We start from the raw sequence: 22615 nt of genomic DNA on the forward strand, positions 1-22615 counted from the left end.
CTCAGATACAGGGAGTTTACAATGCATTGCTAAATTTAAAATGAGGCAAAAAGAAGATTTTTTTAAATGTTACCCTATGTTATCAGTGCACAACCAAGTAATAGGCTTAGAGTACCCAAAGGCAGAGCTTTTTGGGTATGTCATGATCAGTTGGTGGGACTCAGTGCCATAGGGGGTTCTCAAGGCCAAGAATATAAAGATACTAAAATATGGATGAGAATAACTTCTGATTCATGGTGGGCATTCCTACTGACTACAGTCTTCTGGGATTTAATTTCTGATCTGAGTGGTCCTTGCTGATTTTCAGCAGCTGAGCAGGGAAGGGTCATTCTTTGCTGGTCCCTGTTTCCTAAAGAGAGTCACCATGGGGGACTTGGGCCTTTGGTCTCTATTCCTGTGTGAAACAGCTTTCTCTTCCATTACTGCAACAGAAAATCATTACTGATTTTTTATTTTTTTTTTCAAATTAAGCAGTCATTTCATTTCTTAATTCCTAATGGTTAAGAATAATGAGTGTAGAATTGGGTGGAGAATATTAAAAGTTCTAAATTATACTTATGCCTTCCTGTAAGAAAACTCGATTAAAATGTTAAAATAGTATTGTTAAGAGGAACAAGGCAATCCTTACATGACTGTGCTAAAAAAGCACTTGTTTTGCAGTTAAAGAAGCCTTTAAGGCATGTGCAAACAGCAGTTAATAACGGAAAAGCTGCAAAATTATTAATTTTAGGGTTTCCAGAAAGAACCAAGATACTGCACTTTCAGGTATTTTCCTCTAGCTCTTCATACTCCTCCTCTGTTTTCCATTTGGTTGAAAGAAACATGTCATATGAGTCATTTGGTCTCATTTAAATTGCCAGGGCACAACCTATGAAATAAAATCAACTATCAGTTCTAATTACCCTTTTAAACAATAAGGTATGTGGTCCTCCAGGAAGATTATATGAATAACAAGCTCAGTCAAAGGACATATATTAGAAGTAGAAGATTTTATTTGTATTAAATTGCCATTGATTTTTGGTTTAATAGTGAAATACTTATTATAAAGTTCTTTGTCTACTTTCCAGCAATATTATATTAGCAAAACTAATGTGTTAGATGTCTTTATGGAACTTCGATACAATTAAAAATTACTATTAAAAAAAAAAAGTTGTAAACTTGTAGCATTGGGAGATTTATTTTTTTTCAGATTTAATTTATTTCCTCTCAGATTGTTTCCTGGCTATAGCTCTGCATACTTAATATGGTGTGAGAGCTGAGCTGGTTTCTTTCTATATCATAAAAGGTTTTGAAATGTTTTAAAACCTGAAACTGTTAGCATTTAATGTGCTGTTTTGGCAATTGATCCTTATCAAACAGGATTCTGCAATTCAAAAAAAATAAAGCTAATTTTAAATTGACGACCCTGCATGATGCTGAGGAGAGAATGGTTTTCAAAAATGCCATTTTTAATAACTTCTGTTCCACAATTAAGTCAGCCTGAAACAACAAAACAATGATGATCTAAACAAGGACTAATAAGGACTTCAAAAAGAAGGAAACTTCACTTTACACAATCTGTTATGAAATAAATAAAGCCAGTGTTAGATCAATTTTCTACCTCCCACTGTTACTGTTATCTTTTCCACCAATTAGTTCTACCTTTCTGTGAGAATTGTGCTTCACTGCTATGTCTGCACTGAATAACAGTTCCAGCTTTCAATTTTTTTTATTTTCTTGCTGGAAGAGTGACTCTCTGCTGTTCATGCTACCATTGAAAAGCTTACCTTTGGCATTAAGTGACTTGATTCTCTGTCCTGTGATTCTTCTGAACTGTCTACTGAGGCATGTTCAAGCCATGCTATGCTGCTATTTACTTTTACTACTTATATTTTCTGTTGCCTTTGCTTTACTATTGTGTGCTTTATTCTCAGACTAATGTAGTTGTTACTGTCCATCCAGAACTAGCAGTTGCTGCTCTTATTTTTTCTCAAAGCTTTGTTTTTGGCTCACTGATAAAGGCAGAGAACTGTGATGCCTGTTTGCCAGTAAATAAACAGTTTAAAGGCAGAAAGGGAGTGGATCTGACTAGGAAGTTACAGCAGTAGTTAGTTATTTTTCAGAGTAGATCCACATTACATAAAGACTCTTTAAAAGAGATACTGGAATTATCAAATATATATACAGTAATATTCACATATTTGCCATTTTAAGGAGATTTTTTTATGCACAGGTACTAACAAAAATTAAGATAATGGGCAAAAGAAATTCCATAATATAGTTCTTTGTTCTTCCTCCAAAAAAGTTACAAAAACTGCTTAATATTTATTTTTAAATTAAACCTCTGAAGCTATATCTGCTGTATCTGAAAGAGATGCAATTGCACATAAACTGCAGTGAATTAGTCCTTAAATAATATATATCTAGCCTTTATACTTTTCTTAAAGCACTCTAAATGGCTTGCTACGTATTTTGAAATTCATTTGAAGAATTAGTGCATCATAAAGTAAGCCCTCAAAGTTTATGTTCAGTCTGGCTGTCGTGGTTTAATTTAATTTCCCCGAAAAATGTCTTGGTTTAATTTCGATTCCCAGCCAATGCACCAAATAATGTCATGGTTTTGATTCACCAATTTAAATATACTCATTTTCTGTTGTGAGACAGAACCAGAAGCAAGGCAGGCCTAAAACTTAAAAGGGTATAAAAAGAAATTTGTTAACTACACAAAGAAGGGAAAAAAACCAAATTCAGAATAAGATTTCAGACCACTCCTTCCTTCCCTCTCCCAACCTTCATAACAACAAAACAAACATACAAAAAATCTACTTCAGTCAGTTCCCAACTTAAATAGTCCTTTTTTCGGTTCACTTCGGAGAGAGCAGCTTCCTCTTGTTGGACCGTAGAGATTTTTTCCACAAGAAGGAAGCAAACAGTCCTCCGGAGGTTTCATTTTTCACGATTTGCATCCGCCCGGGAACCTGCAATCGTGACACTCCTCCCAACTCCACAGCCTTCCCAAAGCTGGAGATGTGGGCCATGTCTGTCTCATGGGGTATTACTTTTAAGAATGAACTGTTCCAAAGCAAAGGTTCTCTTCATCTCTTTTATCTCTGTTCATGCTTCATCCTCAGAAAGCCGAGATCCCCTTCTTTTCCTTGGGGCAAAAGATTCTCAACACAGGTACTTACTGGTCAAATCATCCATCAAATGGAACATCTCCAACCCCCCATGTCTTTCTCCATGGTTTATAGGAATATTCAGTACATCAGTTCATCCCTACAATCTTACAAACGGACTTTTCAGCCACCTTGACAGCATCTCCTCATTCTCCTTCCATCTAAAAAACTTAGCTCTTGCTTCACTGACTTTGGAGAATCTCTTTTTTCCCCTCTCATATTCAAAGGAAGGCCGGAGGTTTTGCAAATCTTATCTGAGCACTAAAGAATTAAAGTTTCACACAGCTGCAAGAGTTAGGCCAGGCCCAGGCCGTGCTGGGTGAGGGGTGGCTGAGGTGTCACTCAGCCTTTTGGGGCTGGGCTGCAGCCCCACCCTGCCCATGGCCACCCCTGCTCCCAGCCAGGCCCGGCTGCCTCCCCCAGGCCGTGCGGGGCTGGGCAGGCCTGGCCTTTCCAAAGCTGCTCCGAGGCAGCAGCAGGAGCCGGGCACACCCCAGAGCCTGGGCCCAGGGGGGAGGAAGCCGGGCTAAGGTGTTATCAGTGAGCCTTTCCTCCCCACGGCCATCGGGTCCCCTGGTTTGCAAACGGGGCCCAGCGGCCTCCTGAGCCCCCCCTGTATGGGAGAGAGCTTGGGTTGGTGTTACCTGCTCAATCACCAGAAATAAAAGAGAGCTTTTTCCCGGGATACCTCCTTCAAAATGTGTGTTCACAGAGCGAACTGACTTCTCCAATTGGATTTTCAGGCTGTCAATAACCAAGCCAACCTTCAATTGGTCCCATCAAACTCAGAGGAGGCTTTTCTATTGAGAAAAACCCATGAGTCTGTCCTTCCTCAGGTGAAACTAGCATGCTGGCTCTTAATTATTTTTGCAAGAAAAGTTGAGGTGACCTTGCTGTATTTTTTCATAATGGCACATTAAAAACTCTTTGTAAATAGCATTCTCATTATCCCATGCTTTGAGAGAGGACAGTCTGTCTCTGACATAGCACTGGAGAAGATGTGTGAGACAGGATTTATCAGGTGGGCTGATCCCTTTGGAAAAAAGTTCTTTCTTTTTTCTGTGAGGAGAAATATAAATGACATGAGAAAAAAGCTGCATTAGAACAATTATTTAATAAAGCTGGGTGGTCTTAATAATTTTTTTTTTAAATAGGGTATTGTTTTCTTCCAGTAGGTGGCTGCTATTGTAGTTAAGTATTAGTTTGCCATAGAGAAGGTGAAGAATGAGGAGGATATTTGAACACAGGCTGTTGCAGCAAGTATCTCATATTACTTCTTGTGATTGATGGCCTACATGGAACACAGTTTGTATGAGCAGGACAGTGATCTGCCCCATATAATTTATATTTTTTTAGCCCAACTTTCAAATATTTTTACACTTCTTAATTCATATTTACTACACCAAATTTAGAGAGAAAATAAGATTATCCTGGATGATTATAATAAAAGAGAGAAAATAAGATTTTCCTGGACACTGGATGTTATGTACTGCTTTTTTTTTCCCAAATTATTGCTTTTCTGTGCCAATAAAACATGCAGTCAGAGCCCAGCTATGCAGCTGGCAGTTGTTAGTCCATGCATCTGAATAGGATAGAGGCATCTAAAGGACCAGTGTAGTCCATGCTCTCAATGACCTTGAAGGAAGTGACTGCTGAAGGGAAGTAGGTGGCTGTGGTGATCTCAGACCATTTCATAGGCCCTATACAAAGTGCACTCATAACTGGAATTAGCTGATATCCTAAATCCTCTTCTAACCAAAGAGTCTAAGTTTTAAAAGGATAAGAAGTATAAATTCCTTTTCTTAACCTTAAGACCTCTCTCTGCAGCTCAAATACAGAGGGTATGAAGTTAACTAGGTCACACTATCACTTGTATCAGTGAGTACCGTACTTTATACTCAGACTTGTTCCAGTTTCCTGTTATCTTACCTCCAAGGAAAACTGAATGAAGTAAAAAGATGTTTCAGATATTGTTTTAAAACATGTTAACATTTGCTAAATGTTTTAAAATTTGCTGGACCTTGTAAGACAATTTGTTAGTACTCTGTGTTTATACTTGAGGTACTAATTTGGTGTCACTATCTAGGTAGATATTGAATGTTTAACTTCATTTTGCTTTTGGAGGCAGCTTGTGACTGTCAATTAACAAATTCCTCACATCTGCCCATCTCTGTGGCATGATTTTTGTCTCAGCATGAGGTTGGATGGTCACTGACTGATGACTCAGCATAGTTTGAGCATTCACAGTATATCCAAGGGGTAGCAACACCAATGTCGTCTATAACTCAGAGAAGACAATTAACTTGAATATAAGACTGCAACAAATTTTTAATGGACTGGTTAGTGTTTTAAACCATGGAGGAATCTACAGTTTTTATTCATCTTCCTGCACTGGGGCAATATTTCTTCAATTTTCTTAGTAGGTATTATTTTTATTTGATCTTTATACTTGTTCTCTCATATATTGCCTAAAAGCAAAAGTGGTTTTTAAGGGAATAAAAGGCAGTATGGGACAAAAGTGAAATAGATTAGTTTTTATCTGCATTTTTTAATTGAAAGCAACAATTGATTTAGTAAATAAATTATTAAATCCAGCCCTCTGAGACAAGTAAAATATACTGATAGAAAATGATTACTACCTTAAACATTTTTAAAGGGATTTTACTAAGTGCTTGACACAATACTTTATAACCAAATGAGTGACAGCTTTGCTATTTGCTATTTGGTAATCTTAAATTGCCAGTTTTTTAACTGTGAAGTTTTCCCTGGGAAATTCAGGCACAGAGAGTTCTCAAATCATATAGCAGATTGCTATGAATAATGTTACCAACAGTGAGTAAGAGCAATTTTTAAGTAAAACAGCTACTCCTTTTCCCCCAAAGGACAAACCCAGAAGCTAACAAAGGAAATTAGGTTCTCTGTATCTGCCAGCACATCCACGACTGTAATAAATTCTGGTACCTGTGAAAATCAGAGCAATACCCACACCCATGTGAGGCATAGTGCAGCCAGAAGAACAAAAAAAGTTCATTAACTTCTTGGCCTCTTGATATTTTCAGTCTTCTGAAATAAGATTTCCACCTAGCTAATACTGTATGACAGTGATGAAAGGCAGTGGCGTACCCTGGATCTTCTGGCAGAAACGTGGATATGATAGCAATTGACCCTTGGCACTCTTTAGAGCAGAAATGTCAGGAAGCAAGGAGTCAAGTTTCACAGTGCCAAGGTGTGTCCTGGGGCCAAGGCAGGGAAGTTGCAAGGTGGGAGATGGATGTGGATGTGGTGTGGGTTTGTTTTGCAAACTGCTCGCTGTTCGTCTCCCGCGGATCCCTGCCTGGTTGGTACTAAAGGCTGCATTCCCTTCTCCCCTCTCCAGACGGCCCATGGGAGGGCTGTGGTAAGTATTGCCTCCCCGGGCAGGGGGCCCTAGGCAGCAGGAGGAAAATTTGTGTTTTAAGATCTTACTCTTTGTACCTAACTTCACAGGCTGCTGTTTGCAACTTGGAGCAGCGTTGCAAGTGCGATTGCAGTAGCCTTGGCAGTGAGGTTAACTGTTTCAGATGTGGTCTGCATAATCGGATTTTGAAGGCTAAATCTGGAAAGAGTGCAAAGGACTCTTGAAACACAACGAGTTGCCTGCCCATGAGATTAATTGCTCGCACAGTTTGTTGCCATCAATGTCATTCTAGGATAGGGGTCAATTTGACAACAGCTCTACTTACAAAGTCCCAGCCCACTGGGATGGGAGTACGTTGTATTAACAAGTAATATGTATTTCATCTATATTATAAATTAATGGGTAAAAAATACTTACTTTTCAGGTAACAAACATTTTCTTCTATGTACTCAAAATTAAGATCACAGAAAGCTGTGTTAGATAAAAAAAAAAATAGAAAGATTATGGGGGAAATTGCCTCATTTTCTCAACTTCAGACATAAGATATTCTCAACTTCAGATATAAGATATATTTCAGTGCCACACTTCCCACTGGGGATTTTTATGGTCCACTTGTATTGTGTATATCTTTATATGCAGCTACTTGAATGCCATACTACTATGACATTTTACCAATTCCTTTAACAGCACACTTTATTTGTTGGAAAAGCCCCACTGAAAAGGTCTTGACAGATTTGCTTTTAAAATGCATGCTTTTAAAATGATTGCTGTGTTTTCTCTATATTCTCAGCAACTAATATGCACCTGATCTTTTACTCTTGTCTCTGTATCACCAGGCCTCCTGAACCTGTTTACAGCACTGTGAACAAACTGTGTGATAAACCACCTTCTCCTAGGCACTATTCCCCTGTCGAGTGTGACAAAAGCTTCCTTCTTTCAGCTCCCTACCCCCACTACCACGTAGGCCTGCTCCCTGACTCTGAGATCACCAGGTACTGCATGCGCTTCTTCCTCACCTCCTTTGTTAGAGTGCATGAACATCACTGGATTTATCTCATAGTTTGCATCTTCACCATAGACCTTCTTTTTCTACAGCTTGTGCTTATTTTTAACCATGCTTTCATATCTGCACCACTGGGAGATACATGCTACCTTGGTATATAATTTTGGTCATCCAAAATCCAGTGATGAACACAGGCAATGTTTCAATCCATTGGAATGGTGCTCTAAAATAGGTTACATAATATGTACCACATTTTGCAACTGAATTCAGTGTTTGTTTCTCTTTGAGTATGGACCAAGACTTCACTGAAAGCTGTAGTAATTTGTTTTGATTCAGTCACTTTATTCCTTTGTTGTACATACTTAGTTCACTGAGCATCTTTGGGTTTATAGGACAGCTGCCTAAGCTATTCAGAAGAAATAGAGCAAGAAATAATCACCTCCCTCACCAAATCATGGTTAAGAATGCATCTAAAATTTTGCATTCCCTAGGCTAGCTGTGCTCTGAGAGGACAGTCAGGAAAGCCTAAAATGATGAACATTTCCAGAACTGAAATAATGGCAGATCTTTCTGTAAAACATTGTCACTGATTGCCTCCTGATAAATATTTAATGAAGGAAAGCAGACTGTTCAAAACCATAGGCTAGTATAACCCAGCTATTCTTCTATAGACTACAAGGATAGTAGGAAACCATTTGCAAACAATATTTGGGAGATAGAGGAAGAGTTATGCACAATTTTTCTGGAGTACTCCCTTTGTTAGGAAAAAATTCTATCATCTTTTATATTCCAGAATAGAAGAAAAATAATTGTGTTTGGAGCTTTGATCATTGACATTTTCTACAGAAAACATTTTTCAAAGCTAAGAACGATGTGGGAAGAGAAGAGCAGAAGTGTGTAAGTGGGAAGTAAAATGGTAAATTAATGTAAGATACACTAACAGGAAAGAAACCCCAGGGATTAAGAAGATGGCTGTGAAAGGCATTGCAATGCTACGAAATTGAAAACTCCATTAAAAAAGCAAGAAGAAAAATAATAGCAAAGAATGTTACAGATGTGGCAAAACCATGCAGAAGATGTCAGCTTATTAGAATGAAAACTGTGTAGCTTCTGGAATTTGTAAAAAGATGCTTAATCAAAGTGGTCAAAGTGATTAGTCAAGGTGTCCAGCCCAGTGCAAGTTTGAGTGAAACACATTGATTAGTACAGTGTTTAATAAAGGTGTAAATATCTGCACAGGGGTGCCAGGCACTAACAGAGCTACCCACAATATTTTAATTTCTCTGCTAATGTTGTCTTAAATCGCATAAGTGGGCAAAAAATAGTAAAATTACTCTGTTTCTTTAGGTAAAGTATAAATATGAGTAATTTATCTGTGCTTTTGAGGTTTTAGAATGAGGCAATGGAAGAGTTCATTATAGAAAGACTCTTATAATGGTCTGCTTAGAAAGATAGGTTCCAACTTAAACTAGAGAGTTGACTGAGTGGTGTCTAGGGGTTGTTGAGGCCATGGCATTGAGTGCCTTGCTAACCACAGAGGGAGGTAATTTCTTGCTAAATGGTTGATCTCTGTAGACATGCAGGGAGGTGGGAGGAAAAGATTATGTTCAGGCTGCTTCTTGCAACCACATACTTAGTAGTCAATAATTAGTAGAGCTCTGGAGGTCTCATAAAACTAGGCCATTTTGGCACCCAAATGTGTAATTCTGTACATTCTTTTGTTTTATGATTGATTGATTGATTGAATACTTGGTCATGAGATATTTGATGACCTGACTTCAGGACTTGGAAAGCTGGGTGTTATCCTACTAAGAGTGCATTAACAATTCTCTTTAAGAGCAAGATTTCATTTATCTTCATTCTACTTTGATGTAATGTTGAGCTCTAGTCCCTGTATATTTAATCAGTTTGTTTAAATGAACAGTCCAACAAAAACTGCAAAAAGAACATAAAATATGAGAAGTGACACAACTCATGGTTAAATGCTCTGCACTATACTCTGCTACATGCTGTTGCAGAGGCAACTGATTACTATAATTTGTACTTCCTTCACACTGTGAAAGAACATTCAGATGGAAAATATGACAGTTTTCCACATTCTCAGTACTGTCATCTTTTCCACAGGAGTCTGAATAGTTGAGTTTGGAGGAAGACATTTGAAATAATATTTCAACAAATGCCATTGGTGAGGAAAGTGACAGCTTTACAACAGATCATGATTCAATTTCCAAATGGAGTCAGTATTCACAGTTGGAGAACAGATTTTAGAAAAGTACTGATCTCATTTTTACCCTATTGCAAATGACTGTTCTTGCAAGAGTATTTAATGTACATAGCCCTAAGTTTCCGAAAGGCAATGTGCTTCAGGGCTGTATTGTGTTGAAAATTTTGAAGAATTAATCCAGTAAAAGACCCTGGTTTAAATCCACAGCTGTATACCACCATCTTTACTAGAAGTTATACTAAAAAAACAATCTTCCAAATACTGATCAGATATTTTGAAAGATCCCACTCTACTCACCGGAATTCCTCAAAGCTCTTTTCCTCCACATTAAACACTTCAATGAGCTCCAGTCAGAAATAAAAATGTATCTCGCTTTCTTCATGCAGACTTCCTAGAAAGAGTTCTGCATCAGCATTTCTGAGTCTCAAGTTTGGGGAGGAAATGGCAGGGATTATTTACTTGTTTTAGTGATTACAGTTATTGTTGTATCTCTGTGCTCCAATATTGGGAATCTGCTGTTGATCTGCAAGAAATTCAGTTTGACAAATGACTCTTCCAGAGGAAGAGGAACATGATGCCATATTCTCCCAACTGAAATGTTTGTAAGCCAGCCAACGCCTTTCAAATTGCTGCAAATAATTTGTCAGCTGCTCCTCAGATGATTGTTTTGTCAAGGCTCATTAACTTAATAGGCAGAGAATTCATAGGGCAAAGCTTTGTTTGTCTATAATAAATTCAGGTTTATAACCCTTGCTTTTATGGTGGCCTGTCAAATCCTGCGAGATTTGGAGGTCTAGAACAATGTACTTCCATTTTAGGATGAGTATAATTACTTTTTTGATTGAGTTATCAGTTCATATGAATTAATATTAAGAGGTCTATGTCAATATGCAACAGCTGAAAATCTGTACCATTGGAGGCAGGAGTAGAGAGAGAATTTTGGAGTGGTAAGTTTTCCTTTGAGAGCACCATGTGGGTATGGATGTGGAGTATTCATGTTCTGGCCCCTATCATTACTGACTATTATGTCTACAAATAGAAGATTATTGGCAGTGAAAGGAAATCACAGCTTATGGATGTAACCGTTTTTCTACAAACATGAGACTGTTTCAACGCTGTGTAGCACAAAATGTTCCCAGACTTTGCACTGAGAACTTCATTGCATTCAGCTCTACAAAGACATGCTTAAAAAATGCTTTGGTTTTTCCCAGAATTCACTTCCTTGTTTTCACTGAAATCTTTCTGGCTCTCTAGTTGCCAGTATACTTTTTGGTAAAGGGCTGCCCTGAAATTATAGGCTTTCTTGTTTGTACCCTATAGGTATTTGTTTTTTAGTAAGTCTCCGAACATGTGATTGGTTTTTTTTTTTTTGGAGTACATGGAGGGAAGGAACTAATGGTTTGGTTTCATTTCAAGGTATTTGATGAATCACATCAATGACAGCAGTTTTTAGAAACACCTCTACTTTCTTTGAGGTGGGGATTAGGAAGAGAAGATAACATTGGCATGAGGCTCTAGGGCAGAGTATTGAAGAAAACAATGTGCCATTTGCATCAGTGTTCAAGGGTAACTGAGCGTTGTGTAACTCCTAAGAGCCACAGGAATAAAAGTGTTCTGAAATGGTTGCAGGCATGTGGTAAGGAGACTGTAATTCCAAAATCTTAGTGATGTATGATGCTGCTTCCAGCGTGTGGCCGAGTCTCCACAGCCTCCTGTGGGCACGGAAGGGTCAGCACATTGCTGTGGTCTCTGCAGCCAGCCTGGTGTGTGTCTGCCCTAAGCACTGCTGCCTGTGCTCCCCCCACGCAGTTTTTGGGATCTCTGGGATCCCTCCACAGGCCATGGAGGCCACTGAGGAGATGCTGATCACTTTTCACAGACCCTGGGAGGAAGCTAAGGTAGCTGCACTCCAGGGTGTGAATGGTGAGTCTCTCTGGTAGCCACTCTCTCGTTATTAATGTCTGCACAGCCTTTTCCTTCCCAGTAACCTGCTGGGAGCAAGCTTATTGTCAAAGTGATGCATATAACTGTACTTGTGTGTGGCTGCCTTCCAGGGAGGCTCTTGTCATCTTTATTAAAATTCACACAGTACAGCAGTACTCATCGTCTCCTGTTCAATCCCATGTGTTTAATATGGGAATTATATCTCCCAAAACACATCTCGCCGTGTTTCGTGTTTTTTGAAATGCCTGGCAACCTAAAAATGGGGCCTATCAAACGAGTAGTAAAATAGCAATGATACTATAAAATTGAGTCTGCAGTTTGGCCCACATAAAGACAACCACCTTTCTTGAATTTAAAAAGTACTTCTAAAAATATCTTCTTTAGTTCTCCTTGTTTGCCTTTTTTGTTTTTGTTTTTTGTTTTCAGAGTGTTTTTTTTGTAGAAATTTCAAATACTAATTACAAAATGGGAAAATAGTCTGGATCAAATGGATGTAAATACTGATTTTTTTTTTTTTTAAACAAGAATCGGAGCAGATTTGTGCTTCTTATTTTAACACCTTCAGATCAGCTTCTGGACTGATTTGAATTTTACAGAATCCAACAAGCTCATATAAAATGACAGCAGTCTTGTATATAATGAAATACTACTACTAAAAGAAGGGAAATAATATTTTTGAACATAAAAATAGGGACTATTGAGTTTCAGCTTATTCAGTATCAATGAAAAAAACCTTACAGTCACAAAAAACCTCATCTTTTGAAAATATAAGATACCTGGTTAAAATGATTCTTAGTGAAGTAGCTCCCTGAAATCATAAAGTGGCATTTTAAAAAGTGAAAACTGTGGGTTTTTGTTTTGAGAAATGATTTTTCAGGCGTACTTACACACAAACTTAGGCATTCAGAGGCGCAGAGCACATACCAACCCTAAGCAATTTGAGATTAAACTGGTCATCACAACAGTTGGCTCTGGTGCCGATGTTCATACCGAGGGGAATTGAAGCATATTGTTGATTTCAGTCAGAATCAGCTGTGTAAGTGCTGTAGCCTTTTCTCCCTGAATAACATCTTTAGCAATTCCAGCACTTCTTTAACTCCTAGACCTCTCTAAAAATAAGCCTGGGGACCTTGACTCACCGACAGGAGCACACGTCACAATGGGTGGCAGGATGCAGCCCAGATGCATACAACTGTGCTGCTTCTGAAAACACCTTCAGCTCTTCAGTATTTTATAGTTATAATTGAAAACACAATCAGCATAAACTGTGTTGATTAACTGTCTACAACTTAAATGCCGTGTTCAATGTAGATTGTCCCTGCTTGTGAATCAGCCTCCTGAGGCCTCTAAATTATTTAAGAATCTTTTGGAAAGATAGAAGTTAATTGTGGGTTTTCCTTATCACTTTCAATTAACAAATTAGAAAGTCTTAACTGGAACAGTTTGCTATAACTTCTGTTTAATCCTGACTGAAGTGTTCTCTTCAAGTAAATGATCCAGTCATATAACTGTTAGGGTTAATGAAAGAAAAATGATGTTGCCCTTCAATCTTGGCACTCATGCTATTTTGCATCCAAGAGTCTCTGACCCTAATAAGCACAAACATTCCTATAAACTCACTTATGTGCTTTCATTTTTTTAATGAGGAGTCTTCTATTTTGGACGCTATTAATTAAAATCGCTAGGATGATGCTACTTTCAAAAACTCAGAGAGATGCTTGCAGGAGAACCTTAACCTGTGAAGGTTATAAAACCTCTACAGTTCAAATGTTTAATTATGTAAAGTTGCAGAAGTCTTTCAGGTTAAGATGCGGTGCTTCAGGTTAGAGCTGCTGGGCTTTATTTGCAGTTGTGCTGCTGACTAATTTTTTTTCAGTTGAGCACATCACTTAATTCTATTTGCTTTGCTTTGTCAGTAAAATAATCTTCTCAGTTATATTAAGAATAATAACTATAATCGTTAAACAGACTAGAATAAAATTTTTAGAAGAGAAAAATTAAAGTATTTGTTCTGTTCTGTCGTTTGGGAAATGTTTTGTATTTTTTTAATATGGTTTGATTTTCAGAGATAATGTGCTTTCTTGTGCTACAGATCTGCTTTTGTTCACAGTCTGCACCCATGAAAATTAAACTGTATATTCTTAGCTCATAAAATGGACAGAAATATTAATTCAGTTCAGTTAAGTAGCAGTATTTTCTTTACTTTGTCTTTACAGAAATAAAAAAAAAGAACAGTTCTCAGTAAGAAAACATCTTTAAATCACTAGTATTAAAATTTCCCTGCTGTTTTGATTACAAGCAGAGCTAGAGAGATACATCTGTGAACAAAGGAAAGATGTCTCCTTCCTTTCCATGTCTGTCAGCAAGTTCTGAGTCTCAGTCTCTAAGTAAGTCACAGAAAATGTTCCCAAAGTATCAAAAGTCAGTTTCTATGTGGCTTTTCTGGATTAATGGTGAAGACGGGAACCAGGAGACCAGACAAATATCAGGCTATTTTTAATGGGTTTGTGCCTAAGGTTTTTAGCCAGGGCATTCCATCACTGGGCATGGGGAGCTTGTGGTGGACCATGACCTTGCAAGCTGAAGTTATGCCTGATGTCTGCCTCAGAGGCTGCCATTCACCACTAAGGCTGGCTACAGCACTTACTGCCTGAATACAAGGCATGAAAATATCCCATGAAAATCCAGTCAGTTCCTAACCAAGTTTGCACAACTTTCTTGTTTGAAATGGTGATATCTGTGAGAAATGTTATTGTTTTTAGTATACGTAAGCAGCCTCTCAAACATCTCTTTCTGCTCTCTGAAAATCACCTTGAAACAGTCCTTCCAAAATGACAGAGCACTAAAACTCCAAACACAATGTTCAAATTCTTCTTAGTGTTGGGAGAAATTTAAACCCATATATTGGTTTCCTATCTGGTTCAGATATATTCAGAATAAATGACAAAAATTTGTCAGAAAGTGTCGCTCTGCTAAGGAGTGTTGCAGTAACAAGCTTCTGGAGCCATTCACTACTTCAGACTTGGTCCAGAGTGACAATTACTACCTGGCAACCGTCTAAAGGCCTCTGTGAAAAATGGGTTTGGAGATTTCCATTTCATTCCTGTGGACAAGTTTCCACATCATAAAAATCATCACTCCATCTGTCACAGTAATTGCTAGAGTCTTGGCTCATCAGAAAAACCAAGAATAAATTTAACCTGGAGAACAAATTACTCTTTTTACCCCATGAGAGAGTTCTTTGAGCTTAGAAATTAAATATTACTGTGGAGGCAGGGTAAATAAGGCTGTGCTGTGGCTCCCTATGCTGTGCCTTTTGGGAGAAGAATAGTTTCCAGGGTTGTAACTGCACAGAAAAAAGCAGGAAATCTTTCTGGTCAGATCAAAGACCTGGAAACTGAGAAATTTGCCTGTGCCACTGACAGGTTGTATGACCTTGGAAAATTAAAACTTTCTTTCAGTTTTGTCCAATTGTGAAATGGGTGGCACAGACACCCCCAGCAGCCCTTAGGTTAAAAGATATTTCCAGCAAGTGGAGATATGCAAGATTTTCTGCACTGGATAGAAAAGGAGGGATCATTAGTATTAAATAGAGTGAAAGAAGGCATCATGGAAAGCAGTTGGGACCTCTCATTACAGCAGTGTATTTTGTCAGGGAAATGTGAGGGAATTATAACAATAATAATGACACTTCCCTCAGCCCTGCACTAGTCTTGTTTTGCATAACACTTATCCCACTGGAATAATGTAGTGCTGACTCAGGCCCCTGGCTTGTGTTTTATTTACTTACCACCATTTATTTTGTTGAAATAAGCTCTATATGTAGATATTTTCAAATATGTCCAGTTTTGTTCATTTTGTCAAGTCAGATAACGTCTGACTTTACCCCAGGATCTATCTAAAAACATGTTTGTGATGCAGAAATCAGGAGGAAGCAGTCCCTGGGTCTGTGTAGGCCAATGGTACTGCAAGCCTATTGGAGGACACTGTTGTGGGAGACATTGCAAAACTGAATGAGTTGTTTAAATTGGATCCTCCTCTCTTTCAGTTGGTGATTTCACTTTACATCTTCAGTGCAAAGAGTATAAAATACTAGTTAATGGAATAGCCAGAAACAGAAAAATACTAACTTTAAGAAAACTCTGGATGTGATGGGATCCACATCCTGAGTCTATGCTACAATTTTTACATTATATTGTTTTCCTTTTCTCTTTTTTCCCCCACTATCACAGCATTCAAGTACCTTTATGTGTCTATAAAGATAATAATTACTTTCCATTATAAAGGGAAAATTGATTTTTAGTAACCAAAGGTTGAAACACTGGGGTCACATTTTCTGCCATTTCTTTGTTTTTAAAAGGCCATGCAGCCATCATTAAGAGAAATGTTATGAAGTCTATTGTTTATTTCTCATATTACTGCAGAAGTAGTTATTGATCAGTAGTCTTTATGTTTCCCGTTTCATAAAAAGCATTTGTTGCTCTTTGAAAATATTGATTATATAACTGGAACCGTCTGCAGAGACTTCAGAGTGATACAAGTAATGAAAACTGTAACACTCAAAACTTTAAAGTGCTTGTTCAAATTTGAGTTGAACTGAAAGTCTCAACATAACTTCGGGGAGTTATTGTACGTTGTTCCCTGATTCAGTCTGACAATACAAATACTGCAAAGGAGTTTATCAAAATGGGGGAAACAGGAGGAAAGAAAACAAGAAATTGTGGAAAAGTAAACTCCCCTTTACCTATATAGTACATTTATGTACATTTATGTACATTTGAGTATAGCAAGCTGTTTTTAAATGCCATTTGAGTAAATATCATCCTTATTTTAGGTTAAAATGTCATTTTGGTATGGAGAGGATTGTTGAACTTCTTATTGATTTAAATCCATTTTGATGTAAATAAATCTATATTTGTGAGAGAACTGACTGTCGTAAAATGAAAGATGGGCTTTCAGATAATCTCATGAGTTAATGTCCAACTGACTTCCAGTAAGACACAGATTTGGAAGTACCTAAATTACATTCAAAAAGTGAAATTTGAACTAGTGAAATACACACCAAAGTTCTATAGGCAAGAATCTCCATTTAAATTCCCTGGTTTGGCATGCACTTGCTTTACAAACCATGACAATTTTGCTCCGTATCTCAATTTGGTTATTGAATTTTCCTTCTCCTCACCCTTCAAACAGAAAGAAGGCTGATCATATACTTGCTAGAGCCCTTTACCAGCTCCCTTGAACTCCCTAATTAAAGGTATTTCACTCCAGTTCATTCATCTCAGTATTTTCTCACTTTTCCTGTTTGGTGTGAGAAACAGTAACTCAGTCCTTCACAAAGATTATTTTAAAGTTATGACTGTAGGGTTTGGGTGGTTAGAGGTGCTATGTTTCTAACCATGGAAATTATCTTGTGATTACTTTAAAATTATTTGGTTTGTTGCTTTTTTATTTTGCTTTCTTCTAATGATATAACCTAAAGTGAGTTCTAAATATGACTTCAAATCTTAAAAATTACTGGTATAGATTCTATTTCAGTTCAGAATATACATTCAGAGTTGGAAGGATAATTTATGTTATCCCAGCAGACTAGGGTTGTGCCTATTTCAGTCTGTTTCTCTTCCAACTCTGCAGCTTCTTTGACAAATTTGCACTGCAATTTTCTCATGTTAGTTCAATATTCTAAAAGTATGTGTCTGTAGGAAATAACAAAGTCATGCTATGCAGGAAGACAGAAATGTTTAAGAACATTGGTTCATTACTAGAGGCTGTTCAGACACCTACTGTGCAGCTCTGAGGTTGTAGAGCTCACCTACCACTACTGTCTCAATACTTGCATTCAAATTTTTCCCCAAGTGTAATTTTAAAAAACCAACACAACAAATGAAAGCGATTCTGAAATTTACTGATTATCAATGTCTCCAAAAGGGAGGGTCCCGTTCTTACTACTACCTGTGGAGGACCTTGGGAGTTTGAAAATAGTGAAACATTGTTTTGAAACTGAAAAAGAGAAGAGGGGAGATTCAGAAGTAGCGATTTTGGCAGTGTAAGTTACACACTTACTGCACTTCAACATAGCTTCCTTCTTAAGTGTATTAATTTGAGAAGTAGGAAGGGATGGGCAGAGGGCAGGGAACAGAGGAAAAGGGGAACATAAAGATGGATGCTGATTTATTACACACAAGTACAGGGATAATGCAAAATCCTAAGCTTGAGTTTCGGTAGGAAACATTGAAAAAGCCATGAAAGAAACTGCCCTTGGTAAACCATATGCACACATGCAGAGATACTCAGTGCCAATTTGCAGTAGTAGGACACATTGGCATAGGAGTTCATCATAAGCCATAGTGATTATAAGCTGCCATATCAATATGAAGTCACTGGGAAGAGGTTTTCTGTCAAGAAAGAAAAGGAAAAAAACATGTATTAGGAATGCAGAAAGAGTTACAAGCTCTAAACATCCCTGAATTTTGTAAAGGTCTAGTTATGCAGCTGACCTTTCTGGGCTGAACCTAAATTTAGCCAAGTTGTCATTGTAAATTTGTATGTAGAAATTGTTAATGTTTTGGGATTTAAAAGAATTAATTCTTTAAAAGGTTTTTATTTCATTTTTAAAGAACAGCACCAGAACAACTACTTTATCTGATTTTTAAAATAATGCTTATGTTGCATAAAACTACTACTACTGCAGAAAAAGCAAGGTCAATGAAAGTGACAAGATATTAAAATACATTTTTTAGCTGACAAAGGGAAGAGGAACTTTTAGTTTGACTTTCAAAATTAAAATTTCAATTTGTTAAGGAAATAAAGGAAGAGAAACTTTACAGTCTCCAGGGAGATGTATAGACAACCTCTTTTTCCAGAGTATTTCCATACTCCATGCAGAAGATGCATCGTTTCACAGATAATTGGAGTTGTTCACTTTATCTTTTGAGGATCATTGTAGCTCTTGCTTCTATGATGTTGAAATCACTACATTTATGAAGCAGGAAGAATACAACTCTAGCAGCTGAGTTCTAAATAGCAGTGACTGTATCTGCAGTCCAGCTTTCCTCCATAGCAGAGTGAAGCCATCACAGTGTAGAAGGAAAGCATGTTATGATGTGCACCTGGAGTGCACTGAAGCCCACAGGGGTGGAGTACACAGCAGGGAAGCCAAATACCACTTGCTGCTACTCACGGGTAGTACAGTGCCCCTGTGCCGCCCCATGCAGCACCGCCGGCCTGGGCTGGTTCCAGCCGAGGCGGGTTAGCTGACAAAGCAGAATAACCTGCTCCCAATAAATGCCCACATTGATTAACAGCTGGCTTGGGTGTAATCAGCAACACGTAGACTCTTCAGCTACTGAGCTGATGGAGACTGCGTAAACTATAATCAGAACTCTGAGCCCATTCGAGGCACAGTGACTAAGAGTTGCAGGTAGGAGGACTTATGTAGTATCTGTGGCAAGAGCATGGCTGTACAGGCTGTGTTGGAAGCAGAAGTCATACAGGTTTAGTTAGGATACAAACTCACATAATGCTGTCATTGCACCATGCAGAAGAGAATTCAATTTTGACATTTCAGATCCAGCAGTATGAGTGAAGGTTGTTCATTTTTCATATCAAACCATTACAACCATTTCATTTATTATCCTATTTCAGTAAAAGTGTATAAGAATTCTTGTGTTACAAAGGTATCTGAAGTAAGTGATAAATTCATTAGTATCTTTAAAATCATAGGTGCTGCCTAGAATATTGAGGCTCAAATGAAACTTCTCCTGGTTGGTATGTCCACAGCTTTTAGAGAGGGAAATATGCAAAGAGAGGAAGTTTACTCCTGGTGCAAGTTTGAGTGCATTTTTCCTAATGGATTTTGCCTGGTTTCCCAGGTACTTCTTGTAGTCATCACTCAACAATTAGTATTCACATTGGTATGCCATGGATTACAGAAATAGGTCTTTCAGCTAGGGTACTCAGATTGTTTTTTGGAACAAAATATCAATGATTCAAACAATTCTGGCAATGATAAGAGTACAGGAATTCTGATTTAAATTATTCCTTTTCTTTAGTTTTCCTTTCTTTTTTTTTTTTCTTGTAGGATACCATAGTGATTTGAATTAATTGGAAAAAGAGTAGAATTTTGTGTTTTGACAAAAGTGGGATTAGGCAGCAGGTGTCTGCAAAGGAAAATCATTACAATACCAAAACCAAATTATATCACAGCAAAGACAGGAGAATTACATTACTTTGTTAAACCAAGAATACCATAATACATAATATGAAGATGTATTATGTTATAAGAATAACATAATACATAATATGGCAACATAATACTACAAGCAGTTTTCATGTTAAGGCTGACTGCCACACCACATGACATAATTTTTATAGCATCACAACAACTATTTCTCAAAAAGCCTCCATCTATTTAAATGCACTACTGTGTATCCTTCTTAAAGAATAGCATCACATGTCAAAGAAATTCCTAAATGATTGGAATGGTAAATTTGTTTGCTGTTGACTTAAATCAAGCAGCATGGACTGTTGTTTATCAATAAACTTTAAAGCACAATGCTGCAATATAAAGTTGTGGTTCTAAGTAATCACTATATAATAAGAAAGGAGATTTTTATAAAACTGATATAAATATGCTCTTCAGTAAAATAGAATACGCTGTAATATTTTCACATTAAGTTTCCTTAATTTCTTTCATGTTTTCATGCTTAAAGTTTCCAGTTCTGCTATTCTTGCATTATCACTTTAAAAAGAAAGAAAGCATTTTAATTAGTTTCAATTAACAGAAATGCAACATTGATGCAGCTTGGAAAATGACAGGATTTCTTCAGCTTGCAGACAGCTTTCATCTTGTCTACCTTAATATTATTCCAATCACTGTAAGAGTCTGGACATGTCATTTATGTTTGTTTTCTTAGAGACAAGGAGATGGCAAATGTAGAGAGTAAATAACTTAGGTCCTAACAGAAATCTTCAGTGAGTCTAGGAAGTTTAAGACTCTCTTGACAAAAGGAATGGCAAAAAAAGAATACAAATCAGGAGTACCTTGTGCAACTTCAATTTTAGTAGAGTACATACAAATTTAAATCAGTGTAATTCTCTTTTTGAAAATTTGACAGAGCTTAATTTGAATTATAAAATCAATCAGTTGCAAAAGTTGAAACCACTATTTGACTTGGGAGTGTTGATTCATGGACTGATTAACCAATATCCAGGAATTTGGTAGTATTGTAAGGACCCTTTATATTTCTAACAAGAAATGCAAAATTAATTTTAAAAGGTCCTAATAAATTAATTTTTAATTATATTAGCATTTCATCACTTAAGGCTTAGACCAGTCTCTACATAGAGAATAAGATGAAGTGTGATGTGAAAAAAAATTATGTTGCATTTTATTTTCTAAAATGCTGACAATTTTACCTCTGTTCTCAATTGGAGATGTGCATATCATAACATTTACTGTAAGAAATAGGTCTGGGTTGCCATCAGTGAAATACATAAACTGAAATAATTACTTTTTTCCAGCACTAATTCACACATTCTGCATCCACATTTTTAGCAAAGAGTTTTTGTTTGGTACTGATGTGTAGCAATCTCTTGTTCATATAAAAGGATTCTGCAGCTACAGTTGTTATCATAGCTTTAATAATATGATACAAATTTAATATTAGTTTGATGCCTCAAAGGTGTAGAATGTATCCAGGTCTGTCTTTGACTCTGAAGAGTAGAAAAAGAATGAAACTGTCCCACTTAACATTGGTATAAAAGGTCTCGTTTTTGTATCCAGAATCAATGAGTAACAGAACCTTCACTGGGTTGCTTGATGTGTATTTACCCAACTGTATTTGGAGAATTCTGCTGGTTAAAAAATATGATTATTTGAACAGGTATTTTCTATAATAGTAGACTTCTCTGGTATGTTGGAAGGGAGGTGCAACTTGGAATAAAGTAGTGTATCAAAGGAATTATAAACACAAGGATCTATTGCTATGGAATTTCATGCCAATCGTGTGAATCCAAGATTTGAAAATAGGGATGACCATCCAATGCATGGGCTTATCCTCCATAATTTTTTTCTATCATCTAAGTAATCCATATTTCATATGTGAAGTGTTCATTGATTTTAGGTACTCATAGGTTTTCAGCAGAACTGCTTTCTCTTCAAAAATAACACATGGAGAGCTGAAGCAAAATGCTGTAATGATAGCTCAGTTCATGTGCACAGGACAAATAGGGACACAAGATACTTATGTTCCAAAATAGCTTCCTCGTGTGGCTATTTTTTTTTACAGTGCTAAAAAACAATGGAATTCTGGTTTTAGTGCTAGTTAAGGTTAGATGAATTGTTGGTATAAATCCAACGGTGACCATTTGTATTGATTGATTCATGTTTCCTTGTGCATCCCTGTCTGTCTGGTATTCAGGTATTTTCTCTTAAGCAGCAGTATTTTAAATTTCAGTGGATCTAGTCCAACTGGTTTTAGCCAAAACATGTGTGAACCAAAGTACAAGGGTACTTGCAGAGGGAAATAATTAGTTGATAGCAGCAAAGAGAGACTTACTTCTAGATGAAAGTCTTTATTTAAGAAATGAAACATGAACGTAGAAGAAACCTGGCAGTGTCTTTATATACTATGGTTGTAGGTTACCGTCTGTACTAAAGTAACCTTGAAATAACCCAAGAGCCTTGGGTTTGCTGACTCACTGATGAGAAGGTTGTAATTATAAGAAATGATCCCTAACCTCTAAGAAATACTTGTAAAGTTTAGCAGAGGAAACTCAGGCTTTTTTCTTGGACTTACACTATTGTATCTTATTGATGTCAAATTAGTCACCAGAAGGATCACAAATTGACTGTGTATCAGCTCAGTCATGTATACATGCTTGCTAATTTT

The 22615-nt window shown here is 37.2% G+C and overlaps 1 protein-coding gene across 32 annotated transcripts in view; it reads left to right on the plus strand.

Moving 5' to 3' along the window:
* Positions 1-22615, plus strand: part of DLG2 (discs large MAGUK scaffold protein 2) — a 982239-nt gene that overhangs the window by 725669 nt on the left and 233955 nt on the right. For 29 of the 32 annotated variants that reach the window (XM_088159292.1, XM_088159294.1, XM_088159295.1 and 26 more), the window contains one exon: positions 7389-7544. The exons of the other annotated variants lie outside the window; for them this stretch is intronic. In XM_088159292.1, the coding sequence (XP_088015418.1) occupies positions 7389-7544 (156 nt within the window). The remainder of the gene's footprint in view (positions 1-7388; positions 7545-22615) is intronic. 32 annotated transcript variants of the gene reach the window in all.

Source organism: Sturnus vulgaris, chromosome 2 (genome assembly GCF_052056855.1).
Source record: "Sturnus vulgaris isolate bStuVul1 chromosome 2, bStuVul1.hap1, whole genome shotgun sequence".
Classification (NCBI taxonomy): Eukaryota; Metazoa; Chordata; class Aves; order Passeriformes; family Sturnidae; genus Sturnus; species Sturnus vulgaris.